Genomic DNA, 14918 nt, shown 5'->3' on the forward strand with positions numbered 1-14918 from the left:
TATTGAATGATCGATTCAACTTCCTTGCAAGATATAAGGGTAAAGATGGCAAAATGGGTCAAAACCCGACGGATGACTTGTGATCCGTCCGTTTAAATCGACTTTTGGTTTAATACAAGTTAACTCATTTATAAACGGATCAATTCACACCTGATCTATATATTAAACGAATTAGGCAGGTTCAGATCCGTTTAAAATAAAATGAAATAATTTTTTTTAAAAAAATAACATTTTATGCAAAATGTTTTAAAAAATTTAAAATAAATAAATTATATTTTTAAACGAGTGACTCATTTATTAAACAGACAGATTTGAATTTATATAGTAATCACTCGTTAATAAATGGATTAACTCGAACTTGAACCCTATTAACCCCAACTCGTCTATGATTCGTCTAAATTCGTTAATCCATTTTATCACCCCCAATTTAAGGGCGAGTATAATTCAATCAAAACTAAATTAGCTGAATCAATTGAGTAAATTTGATTTGGTTAAAAATTTATTTGATTCAGTATGAATTTTATTTTTACTAAATTTCGATTTTCAATTCAATTTTAAGATTTAATTAATTTGTTTAACCAAATTAAAGAAAATTTTTTTTTTTATTAAATAACAACTTCAATTACCAAAAAACCCTTTGGACCCCTGATGCGGCACCAAATTTACAGATCAACGTCATCTCTTAGGTCTCACTAATCAGGTAAAGTTTAGGAATGTGGACACGACTTCTATATATTAGTTGGAAAGAAAAACTTTCTTTAATTGACGGTTTCATAAGAAATCTCAATTTAATCAAGTTAATAAATATTTTTTAATTAATTCAATTAATTAACCCAATTAGCCGTTGCTCCACCCTAGAAAGAGCCTCAAAATGAAATTCAATCCCCATGGCCCCATCTGAGGATCAAAGCAATCAAATCCCATTTATTGTCGTTGTCACACCAAATTTTTTAAAAACAAAAAATTATGTTAAGGGACAAACCTGAAAATATGAAATTGCACAAATTTTAAGAAAATTTAATACCAATTTCAAATTTGCAATGAAATTTATCAAAGATTGCTCAATTTCAAATCCAAAATGAAGGGATCCATGATTCCAAACAGGGGAAAGACTGACCGTGAAGGTGATAATTGATGATGAGCAGACATTTGCTGATGCAGAGAGGAAGGAATAAAACTAAAGCATTTGCCAAACACCCTCGATCGAATCAAATCACATTGACACATTTATTGTCACAATCCAGAAAGGTTACAGGGAACATCAAGATCAATATTTTTTTGTTTTAAAAAAAAGGAACTATGTTATAGAACATGGATTTCAAACCTGAAAATTTGAAATTATATAAAATTTAAGAAAATTGAATACAAATTTGCAATGAAATATACCTAAGATAACTCAATTTCGAAAAAACCTCGAATCCCATGCTTCTGAACGAGAGGGGTTATTAACCGAGGTAGACGTGAACTCCGATGGCGAGCAAGAAGATGCACATGAGAGCGAAGTAGATGATGGAGTGAACCAGAACGGAGACTCCGCTAGTCTGGAAGTTCCCGAACTCGACGCACCGGTGGTGCCCCGGAATCTGAACCAGAAGGCCCGGAGTCAGGAGGATGAACAGAACCACGGCCACGAACACCGGCCCCCAATCCGCCATCGCCGATATCTCTCTCTCTCTAGACTCTAGACTCTCTGTACGGAGGTTAATGGAAGTGGAAAATGGGAAGAGAAGGATGGAGAAGGAGACAAGAAGGTTTTCGCTTTTCAGGAATCAAAGCAATTCGGATTCAATACTGCCTTCACACAGCTCAAAAGCACTAGACTGAGAGATGATTGGGTGTTTTCGCTCGCAAGGAGACTCCGTGTGCGAAGCAATGATCTGCTTTGATTTGGGCGGCCGCCGTTAATCTTTTCATAAAGTATGTACGAGTGGACCAGCTTGGAGAATCTTGCATGCGTTGCCCATATCATCACCGTTCATTTCTGCCTCTAAGAAATTATTTAAGCATTTTCACCTAGGAAAAGGGAGAGAGAAAGAGAGAGATTTATTTTTTATATGAAATATTATTAAAAAAAATATTTTAATATGATTAAAAATATAAAAAAATTGAATATTGACGATGAATAGGATCAAAATTTAAGTTTTTTTACGAAAATTGAAAAAACACAAGTATAGTATAGCTAAGATAAAAATTATGGAAGTATGCTCAATCAAAATTTGAAAAGTCAGTTCTAATAAAAAAGAAAATTAAAACATGAATTAATATGTGAAAGACGGAATTGAGTATTCCCAAAACAAAAAAAAAAAAAAGAAGTTATGTTGTCTATTAAAGTTTTGAACTGGCTTTTGAAAAGTTGATTCTAAATTAAAAAAAGAAAAAAAAAAAGTTGACAACCACTTACCCAACATTCATTTGGCCTCCCCCTCCCCCGCCACACCCTGCGCCACTCGTTAGCCCCTGCCCCCCACTATCCCGTACCTCTCTCTATATATATACAACAATAAAACCAAGTCTTAAGTCCCATTAGGTAAGGTTGACTATTTGAATCATTTTCCACCAATTTGTGTGATCATGTACTATTTCTTTTGACAGATTCAGGGATATTAAATCCTTACTATCTCTTTCTAAGTTATTTTAGACCTACCCCTACCCCTTCTATTGCCCCCCCTCCCCCCCAAAACAATAGCTATAACGACCTGCTTAATTTCCACATATTTTTTTTCCTTTTAAATAATAAAATATAATATTAACATATCAAATCTAGTAAGTCATAATCAACCTAAACCCGTGGGTACTAGGGACATACCAAAAACACAATACGGAAGCCTAAGCAGCAGGAAACATAAAATCATAAAATATCATATTTTCATCATTACTCATTACAATACCAGAGTTACCACATTCATTATATTTATATATACATAGTACACTACCCAAAAGAAACCTAGGGTCACTTTTCACGAAATCCATTTGACATTCCCAAAACACTTGCCCTTCAGAAAGGGCAAACCAAATGTAACTATCTCAACGGAGCTTTATTCACTCTCCTAGCAGGGGCTTTTGAAATAATCATGTAATTAAGGGTGAGACACCTCTCAATAAGGAAAATAAACTAATACTAGTGTGTGGCAACATTAGCATTTCTGTGATATTCATATAATCACGTATACAAACATAACTAGTAAAACTATATGTATCATTTTTGAGAAAAACATGTATAATCATAGCATAACAGAACATACATGATTTTCATAACATAATTCATCTCATATAATAATAATAATAATACGAAAACAACCCTGGTAGGTTAGCTGACTGTTGTCATGTATTACCCCGACATGACTGGATTGTGTGGCCCGAAGGCGGGACCTGACAATGGTTGGCCGACCATTGTCAAGTCAAAAGTACAGTCTGTAAGTCGGATGGGTCTGCCAGACTTGGTCCATACACTAGGGGTGCTCACACTTCTTAAAACTACATCTACTATCCGTCCTCACGCTACTCCGTACAGTAGCGTTAATACAATATCGTGATGATCACGAACACATAGCAGTGGTACCGTGCAAATGCTAGCCTAAACCGAGCGAACTAAGTTCTGATAACATATAGCATATAATCAAACTGTGATACATGGATATTTCATACTATTAATTTCTAAATCAATATCATCACAACATTTTGCATATATATACATCATGAAAATCATAGGCCCGTACGCCGATTTTTCATTATAAAAATTCATATCTTTATCATATTCTCAGAAAACAGAATTTCATTATAAATTCTACTTATGCCACATGAAATAGGTTTCATACATATTTAAACATATCATCTTTTACAACAGTATTTCCCAAACATAAAGCATATATAAATATATTTATTTTCCTGAAATCAAATGCTCTAATAACATACATACATTTCAATAAAAGAACTAACTTAGTTTATCCACTTACCCGAGTCCTGAAAACCCCCTAAAATAAATAGTCAAGCACCCGTTGGGTTTTCCGTTCAACACCATGAAAATGACATTCCCCAAAACTAAATTTCAATATTTCTACATGTACTACGTTTCCTACAACTGTCAAGAAGTCAAATACTGAGTAGAAAGTCTTACCCTGAATTTGGGATGGATTCCGAACTAACTCCACCAACAATCTATTCCGACAGATATGCAGAGAACTTCCCTAAGAGTGTCCTGGTGGCTTCGGATCGTCGAACCGATGAGAATCTAGCTCAAGATCTTAGAGAGAAGGAAGGAGGGATGAAAATCTAGAGAGAGAAGGAGTTTCTTGCGTAATTTTTGCTGAAAAATCCGGTTTCAGCATACTTATACACTAGTTTTCGTTGACGAGCCACATCACCTCATCGACGAGGTCAAGAAGACAACTCGTTAGCAAACTATCTCCTCGTTGACGAAATTTAGAATCCCTTAAAATCCCCTCTCGGTATTTTCTTGTCGACGAAGAGCACCCTCGTCGACGAGCCCAATATGGCGCGTCGTCGAAGCGTTCATCGACGAAGACTTGCTGTGCCCCCTTTTTATTTCCTTTTCTCTCTCTTTTATTATTATTATTATTTAATTACCATTATTCTTCGGGTCATTAGATTCTCCCCTCCTTATAAAATTTCGTCCTCAAAATTTGTTATTCATGTAATCCATCATCCCTTAAAAGCAAAATAATCTACTTATTTTATTACTTATCCTCACTTATGGCGGAGGAATACCGTGGTTACATTCCGAGTTCTGGGAGATTACATAAACAAAATAAAATTCTCCCAAAATTAAAATACCACTTACTAATAAATCTATTACATGTACTTGCAAAAGAAATATTACCTAACTACCTAAGCTTCTTGAAATAACTGGGGGTACTTCTGCTTTATTTGCTCCTCGGATTCCCAATAAGCCTCTTCCACTGTATGATTCTTCCACAAAACTTTTGCCAGAGGAATCTTCTTGTTACGTAATTCCTGCACTTTCCTATCTAGAATTTGTACCGGTACCTCCTCATACACCAGTGAATCACTGAGCTCTAAATTCACCATAACTGATAATATGAGAAGGGTCTGGGACGTACTTCCTCAACATGGAAATGTGGAATACGTCGTGCATCCTAGATAATACAAGTGGCAAAGCTAACCTGTAGGCAACCGGTCCCACTTTATCTAGAATCTCAAATAGACCAATAAAACTAGGGCTAAGTTTACCCTTCTTTCCAAATCGCATAACCCATTTCAACGAAGTTATCTTAAAAAATACATGATTACCCACATCAAATTCCAAATTTCTACGGCGATTATTAGTATAACTCTTCTATCGGCTCTAAGCTGCACTGATTCTCTCTTTGATGAGTTGAACCTTATCATGCGCTTGCTGAACAAGCTCTGGTCCCACAACTCGCCGTTCACCCACTTCATCCTGAAATAAAGGAGAACGACATCTCCTACCATAAAGAGCCTCAAATGGTGCCATGCCAATGCTGGTCTGATAACTGTTGTTATATGCAAATTCCACCAACGGTATGAACTGAGTCCAACTACCCCAAAAATATAATACGCATGCTCGAGGCATATCTTCCAATATATGTATCATTCTCTCAGTTTGTTCGTCCGACTGAGGATGAAATGTCATGCTAAAAGACAACTAAGACCCCAGTGCTTCCTGCAAACTTCTCCAAAATCATGACGTAAAGTGTGGGTCTCGATCCGACACAATAGATACCGACACCCCATGAAAACGAACTATTTCCTGAACATAAATCTGTGCCAAATGATTGAAAGAATAACTGATCTTGATAGGCAAAAAGTGGGCAGCTTTAGTTAAACGGTCAATAATCACCCAGATGACATTCTAGCCGTGCAACGCTGTCGGCAGTCCTGACACAAAATTCATAGATATATGATCCCACTTTCACTTTGGGATAAATAATGGTTGTAACTGCCCTGCCGGCCTCTGGTGCTCAGCTTTTACTTGCTAGCATGTCAAACACTGGACTACATATTCGACAATCTCTTTCTTCATACCACTCCACCAGTACAACTCTCGCAGATCCCTATATATTTTCGTACTACCCAGATAAACGGTGTACAAAGATTTGTGAGCCTCTTCTAAAATAGTCTTCATGATCTCAGTATCGGCAAGAACGCATAATCTGGAATGGAACAGCAAAGCTTCATCATCCACAACAATGAATTCCTCCCCCTGACCACTATGTGCTCTATCCATCACCTCTACTAACTTTGGGTCTTCTTTCTGAGCAGCTTTAATTCTTTTCTGTAAAGTAGGTTGCACTACTAAACTGGAAATGTGAGCCTGAGAACCACTTTCAACTAATTCAAGGTCGAGTCTCTCCAGATCCATCATTATCGAATACTGGATCTTCATAACTGCCAACACTGATTCCCTAGATTTCCTGCTCAACGCATCAACTCCCTCATTTGCTTTCCCTAAGTGATAGTTTCATACCACCTTCTCTACCTTATATTCAATTCCTTCTGCGTGAAAAAGTACTTTAAACTCGTGTGGTCTAAGAAGATTTCACACCATACAAGTAATGTCTCAAAATCTTCAATGCGTGTACTACTGCAGTCAATTCAAGATCATGGGTAGGGTAATTCTTTTTATATGCTTTCAACTGCCCGGACTCATATGCCACCACCCTGTCATGCTGCATCAATACACAGTCAAGTCCTTTCAAGGACGCATCACTGAAAATGACATAACCCTCTTCCCCGGACGGGATGATCAACATTGGTGTTGTGATTAATCTCTGCTTCAATTCTTGAAAACTCTACCCATAGCTATCGTCCCACTTAAATCTAACATCCTTCCTAGTCAGTCGTGTCAGAGGCCCTGACAATGCTGAGAATCCCTCAACGAAACAACGGTAATACCCAGCTAGTCCCAAGAAACTCCTGATCTCCTGGACATTCCTCAGTTTAACCCAATTCACGACTGCCTCAACATTATTAGGATCCACAGAAATTCCATCTCCAGAAATAACGTGCCCTAAAAAATTACCTTCTCAAGACAAAAGTCACATTTACTGAACTTAGCGTACAACTTTTTTTCCCGTAGCGTCTGCAAAACCTACCTCAAGTGCGCCTCATGCTCCTCATAGCTCCTCGAATAGACCAGTACATTGTAACAACCCTCAATTTCTTAAATAATAAATGGAAAAGTCTACCTGAACCTGTAGGTAACGGGGACACCTGTCATCCACGGCAGAAACCTAAATAGCAACAAGTAAAAAAATCTAAATCATCCATCCATAAAGTATAACACCAGGGTTTACTACAACATCATGTAACTGTATTTATATACATTCTCATAAAACATCAAAATAACTCTAGGATCAAACAAAAAATAATTTTGACCCTAGTACAAAATCTTACCCTCCTAACGGGGTAATATCCCTAACTCAATGGCGACCATAACCCGCTGGTCACTCAGGGTCTCCTGAAAAATTAATTAATGTCGGGGGTGAGATACATCTTAGTAAGGAAAAATAAACTAAATACAGTTGTGTGACATATGAATATTTAAGGCAATTATACATATACAGTACATTTCATATTTTCGTAAACATTCATCATATCATACTGAATAATCACAAGCTTTCATACTTTCTAATAAGTCATATCGTACGTAAAACATTTGTTATAACTGATAATACTGAAAACATACCCAGGATGAATAGTTAGCTAATGTCATGTATTATCCCCCATGACAGGTTGTGCAGCCCGAAGGCAGGACCCGACAATGGCTAACCGACCACTGTCGAGTCAAAAATGTCTGTAAGTACGATGGGCCTATGACACCCTGGTCCGGACTGCCAGGTGGACGTCTACAATTCTACACTGAAAGTCACACCGACTATCCATCTCCCACCCCCTCGTGGGGTGGTTAGCACAAGTCTAAACATAGATATCTGATCTATATAGCTACGGTACCAAGCTCCTGAATAGAACTAAACTAACATCCGGGTTCTGATAACGTATAATATATAATCATATAGCATCTTTCATAATTGCATAAATATAGCCTTGCGCCAAATATTTCATATATCACGGCCTTGCGCCGAATATTTCATAAATTACGGCCTTGCGCCGAACATATCATACATATCATTATGAAAACGAATCATTTATCATGTATTTCAACATTATAATGTACTGTATTCTTTCATAATTTCTCAAAACATATCCCATTCGTATATTTATCATATCATGATATTATTCCATGTAAAATAATATTTATGCCACACATTTGCTGTATAAAAACCATGCATTAAATTCTAGAATCATAGTTTCTGGCATCTCATATATATATATATACATTTCAACATAGTAACAGTATTTTTCTCAAACATACATTTCCTTCGTAATATACAGATATAATATATGCTTTTCCTAAAAATAACTTTTTCTCATAAATACCAATAATTTGTAAGAAAGTAACTACTTTAGTTTATTCCCTTACCTGATTACTAAGAAAGCCCCTAAAAACTCTAGTCTCACACCCGTAGGGTTTCCTGATCAATACCCTGAAAATGAAAACTCTCAATATTAAACTTCAGTATTTCTACGTGTATATCATTTCCTATAACTATCGCAAGACCAAATTTGGCTTAAAAAACCTTACCTCAACTCAGGGATGATTTCCAACTTACTTTCACCAACGATCCACTCTGACAGATTTGGAAAGAACTTCCCCAGGAACGTCGTGGTGACTTCGGATTGTCGATCCGGTGTAAATTTGGCCTAAAATCGATGAAAGAGAGAGAGAGAGAGAGAGAGAGAGAGAGAGAGAGAGAGAGAGAGAAAACTGAAGGGAAGAGAGAGGAGAGTGAGATTGCTTAATAATGAAGTAAAATCCAGATTTTTCTATATTTATAGAATTGGATTCGTCAACGAGTGACATCATTCGTTGAAAAATCCTTTAATAATTTTGTTGACGAAATTCATTCCTCGTTGATGAAATTCAGTCGGCTCAAAATCTCTCTCGGTATTTCTTCATCGACGAAATTCAGTCTTCGTCGATGAATTTTCATAAACCCTCATCGACGAATCCCCTGTATTCGTCGATGAAGCCCTGATGATTTCCCCCGTTTATTCCTTTCCAAAGTGCAATGTCGTCGACAAAGTTGACCTCCTCCTTCTGTTATTGTTTCCCTCCCACTTTGTTATTTAAATTCCATTTTTATTCGAGTTGTCACATACATCATCAATAAACATAACAACAAACTGATCTAAATATGGATGAAAAATCCTATTCATTAAATCCATAAATATAGTAGGAGCATTCGTCAGACCAAATGACATAACAAGGAACTCGTAATGCCCGTTCCTAGTCCTGAAGGCCGTCTTCAAGACGTCTTCTGCTTTCACTTTCACCTGGTGATAGCCGGATCTGAGGTCAATCTTCGAATAAATCCGTGTAGCCTAGAGCTGGTCAAACAAATCATCTATATAGGGTAGAGGATATTTGTTCTTGATCGTCACTTTATTAATCTCTTTATAATCTATACACATCCTCATAGACCCGTCTTTCTTCTTCACAAATAAAACTAGAGCTCCCCACAGAGATACACTGGGTCGTATGAAGTCCTTATCAAGCAGATCTTGCAACTGATCCTTCAATTCTGCCAACTCCGCTGGCGTCATTTGATAAAGTACTTTAGAAATTGGCGTTGTACCTGGAAGTAGATCGATAGGAAAATTTACCTTGTGATCAGGTGGCAAACCTGGTAACTCCTCTGGAAAAACATCTGTAAACTCTTTTACTACAGGCGAACGAGCAAGTTTCAATTCATTTTCTGACATCTCCTTCACAACTGCCACAAACCCCTAGCAACCACTCCGCAGTAGTCTCCTGGCTTGGATAGCTAAAACTAGTTGAGATGGGGATTGCACTTATGACCCTACGAACTTGAATTCTGCTCATCTTGGAGGTCTGAATGTCACTTCTCGTGAATGGCACTCTATGCTGGAAAAGTTAGCTGCTAGCCAATCCATCCTGAAGATCACATTGAACTCATGCCTATCCAGCACTATTAAATCGGCAGACAAGATTTTTCCCTAAATTTCAACTGAATAACCCCGGAGCACCCTATTACACCTCACTACTGACCCAGTCCGTGGAGATACCAACAACTCAATATCTAAAAATTGTGTTACTGCCCCACAAAGTCTAGTGCACTCCGAAGACATAAACGAGTGTGTAGCTCCTGAATCAAATAGTGCTATAACTTTAAAAGAAAGCATACTAACCATACCTGTCACCACGTCGCCGGCTATCTCAACATCTCCCGGCGTTAGAGCGAACACTCTAGCTGAAATCGTATTCCTCTACTGGCCCCCTTGTGGTGCCTGATAACCTCCCTTGTATGGTCTAGGAGCAGGAGCTGCATTTGGTGGTGTAGGGCAATCTCACACGATATGACCTTGCCTACCGCAGCGATAGCAAACAATTCCACCTGCTCTACACTCTCCCTAATGTCTCCTCTCACAAGTCTGGCAGACTGGGGGACCCTGCACTACCTGTACCTCATAACCTCCAATCTCTTGCCTCCGTCCTCTACCATGGTTTCCTTTCCTCCAGTGATTCTATATAGGACCCTGTTGGTAGCCCGTAGATGCAAATCTTTTCTTCTGTCCCTGCTTCTCTGTATCTAGACGCTTACCAACCTCTGCCAGGGCTGCTCTATTGACTAACTCAGCAAAATCCTGGATCTGCAGTACTACAACCTGCTTGAATATGCTTCGCCTCAAACCTCTCTCAAACTGTCTCACCTTTTTCACCTCATCAGGTACAATATATGGAGTGTAGCGAGAGAGCTCAATAAAACGTGCCACATACTGCTGGACTGATAGTTGTCCCTGCTTCAGACTCAGGAACTCCACCACTTTAGCCTCCCGAACAGTAGCTGGAAAATATCTATCAAGGAACAATTCCCTAAATAGATCCTAAGTCATGGCTATTAGCGTAGTCCTCTGCTGCTTCAAAAGCCTCATAACAGTCCACCATTTCTCAGCCTCTCTTGTCAATCTATAGGTGGCGAAGAGGACCCTCTGTTCCTCCGTACACTGTAACACGGCTAAGACTTTCTCGGTCTCCTACATCCAGTTCTCGACGGCTACAGGATCGACTCCTCCTAAAAATGCCAGAGAATTTGTAACGACCCGAAGAATAATGATATTTAAATAATAAAGAAGGAGGAAAATGGAAACAGTAATAGAAGGAGGCAGCCGAGCGTTCGTCGATGACATTGCATTTTGGAGGTGATAATCCAAGAAATTTCTTAGGCCTCGTCGACGAACATAGGGGTTTCGTCGACAAAGGTTCTTCAGGATCTCATCGACAAAGTTCCGTCTCGTCCACGAGAAGATACCGAGAGAGGATTTTTTGGAAGTCTGAAATTCTTCGACAAGGTGACGTGTCTCGTCAACGAATCCAGCTCTATAGATAGCTAAAAGTTAGATTTTTATGTAGAAAATTTACAGAAATTCACTCCCTATCTCTCTCCTACGGCTCCACCTCCATCTCTCTTCGATTTCAGCCCCGTCGTTCACAGAATCGACGATCTGAGGCCACCACGATACTCCTGGGGAAGTTCTCTCCAAGTCTGTTGGAGCAGATCTTCGGTGGGACGAAGTTGGATTTCATCCCAAATCCAGGTAAGGTCTTTTAAGCAAAATTTGGTTTTGTAGCAGTTGTAGGAAATATAATAGACGTAAAAATAATGATGTTTTGTTCAGGGATTTATGGTTTTCAGGGTGTTGAGGGATTTATGGACCCTTTATAGTAGGAGATTTTAGCAGAAATCAGGTAAGGAAAATATGGTATGTTAGGTAATACTAGTATGATTTCAGTATGAAATATATGTTTTGGTCATATTATTATTTCACAACAGGAATTTATACAGTTTATCAAATACGTTTAAAATGTGTTAAATCACCGTGTGGCATGAGAATATGGATATAGTACAGAAACATGTTTTATAGTATTTTCAGGATTATGTTTTACAGATTATATAGACAACGAATATGTTTTATAGTATTTTCAGAATACCATGATTATACAGTTTTTAATACCATGACATACAGTTTTACAGTTTATTTTAGAAATACAGTTGATACAGATATAATTTATCACAACGTCATGGTTAATACAGATATTACAGAATCATGGTAAAACAGATAGATTGTATATAGTAATGTACTATTTAGTATCAGACCTTGATGGATCAGACAGCAGATCATGGTACCGTTGCTATATACAGATATTCAGTACAGAGTGTAACCACCTATTTAGATAATACGTGGTATATAGGTCGATCAAATGCCCAGGAGCGGACAGGCTCCCTGTAGTGATCCTAAAAAATAAAAAAGAAATAAAAATAAAAAAATAAATTAAAATTAAAATTAAAATTTTAAAATAATAATAAAATCAATTAATTAATTATTATTATTAAATAATATAATATAATAATAATATAATATTATAATGATATAATATATGCATAAGATAAGAAGAGAGAAAGATCCTGAAGGTAAAGAACCTTCAGGATGCAGAAGCTGCATGCCCCCCTTCTACGCCAAATTCTCCTTCGGCTCCTCCGCTCCTCTCTCCCACTCTCCTCCACCTCGTCTCTATTATTCGACCGATTAAAAATCTGAAAATACCATTGGGCTCTGCTCGCCGACTCCGACATTTCTACTGGATTTCTCCTAAACTATTAGCCCCATTAATGAATAGAAATTGTCAGGAGACTCGTGGGAAGATTCTCTACAATCTAGTTGGAGCGGGTTTTCAAATTGGAGCTCTGGGGTACCAATCCAAAATCAGGGGTAAGTTTGATAACTTAGGATTTTATTATGCTATTTAGGGTATTCAAAACCTAGGAGAATTTTAGGGAAAGTTACTCTAGGGATTGTGACGAATAATCTGGTAAATTTTGAATTTTAGGATTCAAGGGTTTTTGAACACCTGGGGCGTAGGCCAGGGTGTTATCGGGTTTTTTTAGGAATCAGGTAAGGGGATTAAGTTAAGTCAGTAATTTTATGAAAATTGAATCAATTTAATTGTTATGTTTATAAAAATATATTTATTTATTTATTTATTTATTCATTTGGGAATTTAAAGGCTATTTTGGAAACCAACCATTCGAAATGGATTTTACAAACATAAGATATATGGTGTGGTATTTTTGAATAAAATGAACGTTGAAAAGTTTGTTTATTTATATGGATATATTAAAATGTGGAAAATTGTGTGGCAGATGATTTAATTTGTATGGATTATTGTATATCTAGATTTGGAATTTTGAAATACTGAATTGTTTGAGAAATACTAGAATTGTTGTGAAAAATACTAAAAATGCTTGTGAAAATACTTGAACTATTTATGAAATGCAGGAGTTTGAAATAACAGTCAGTGGCCGGGTACTGTTTGATTGGCCAAGGGTCGGGATTATTATTTGACGGTCGAGGGCCAAGTTTTAATTGATGGCTATATGTCAGATTGTATTTTGTGGTTGGGGTCAGGTTTTTGGAATAACAAGAAATATATGTGAATTGATATTTTAAATGACGATTTATATTATCTAAATTGCATGATATGCTTTAGGATCCCTGGGGACCAGTGTATTGTGAGCACGGTACCATTGCCAGAGATTTGTTATGTGGCCATGTGCGCCCACACCTGTGCTGAGAGGTGTAGGGTGGTCTGTTCCGATTTGCCTACGTAAGGAGAATGCACCCTTGGGTGAGGGCAATCAGACCAGCAGTTGGAGCTGCGTGTACCCATGGAGTATGTTAGCGGAGAGTATAGATGATTACTGTTTGGGTGGATCCCCCAGGACATTAGTCCAACCTCCAGGCCCGCACAACCCGTGCCATGGGGATGTAAATGATGTGTTTGTCACAGGAAGTGTCTTATATGCATATCTGTTAATTTATGTGAATATGATTAATTAATAAGATAACTTCAAGTACTTACTGAGAAATGTTAGTGCCTTGGTAGTAGTAATGGTACTAGAGCAGAGGGACGCTACTTGTATGGGCGGGTAATCTTCCTTATCCTCGGCTAATTGTGTGTGTGAGTGTAAAATAGGAATGTTTTCATATATGTGTTTATCTGTTTAGTAAACTGGTTATTTTCTGTACATTAAATGCAGGTTGGCCATACACTGACATTAACTTAGTTTTTCCCTTACTGAGTTGTGCCTCACCCCTACTTTACAAACTGTTTTTTTCAGGGAATCCTAGGGATCAAATCTAGCAGGCTAGAGGAGTCGGGCTAGTGGTGTAAATTTATGTAGGTAGTGTGTAGATAGAGATTTTATTTTTGTTTAGTTTTATGGATGTAATTATGTGGAAATGGATATACTTGTGTATAAAGATAGTTAGAACTTTGGTAAGGTAATTTAAGGATTTTATATTCTATTTTCGCTGCGTATGTGTGTTTTATATTTGATGATAAGATATCAAGTGCACTGACATCACTAAAGTAGCACTCCAGGCCCACGTGGTGGGTTGGGGTCGTTACACTCCCCATTAGATATGGGTTAAGGAGGGTTGGTCAGACTGATGGAGTATAGTGGTTTATTCCTGGTTGGCCAGCCAGGGTAGATCCCGCCTTCGAGCTGCACAACCCTGTCATGAGGGGTTAAATCATGATATACAGCCATCCAGGGAAGTTTTCAGCTATTGTATGTATATACAGTTTTACAGTAACAGAGGGCGTACTTATGTATAGTAGAAGTATTATGTATAGAAACCTAAAAATACAGTTATGTTAAACAACAAGGGATGATGGTTATTATATTATTTGTACTATATTTTTAGATTCAGTTATATGTGTTTATATAGAAACAGATCTTCTCGGTATTGTAACTCATTTGCCACACACTAGC

The 14918-nt window shown here is 37.6% G+C and overlaps 1 protein-coding gene across 1 annotated transcript; it reads right to left on the minus strand.

Annotated features, from left to right (window-relative positions):
- Positions 1-1205: 1205 nt before the first annotated feature.
- On the minus strand, positions 1206-1783 carry LOC131168323 (uncharacterized). The gene has a single exon (XM_058127660.1). It carries the CDS (start codon positions 1653-1655, stop codon positions 1446-1448), a length of 210 nt encoding a protein of 69 aa, XP_057983643.1. The 5' UTR covers positions 1656-1783; the 3' UTR covers positions 1206-1445.
- Positions 1784-14918: the final 13135 nt, after the last annotated feature.

This window comes from Malania oleifera, chromosome 11 (genome assembly GCF_029873635.1).
Source record: "Malania oleifera isolate guangnan ecotype guangnan chromosome 11, ASM2987363v1, whole genome shotgun sequence".
Taxonomy (NCBI): Eukaryota; Viridiplantae; Streptophyta; class Magnoliopsida; order Santalales; family Ximeniaceae; genus Malania; species Malania oleifera.

What these genes read in the sequence shown, in the direction of transcription:
- LOC131168323 (XM_058127660.1), bottom strand. Translation starts at nt 1,655, where the DNA reads ATGGCGGATTGGGGGCCGGTGTTCGTGGCCGTGGTTCTGTTCATCCTC.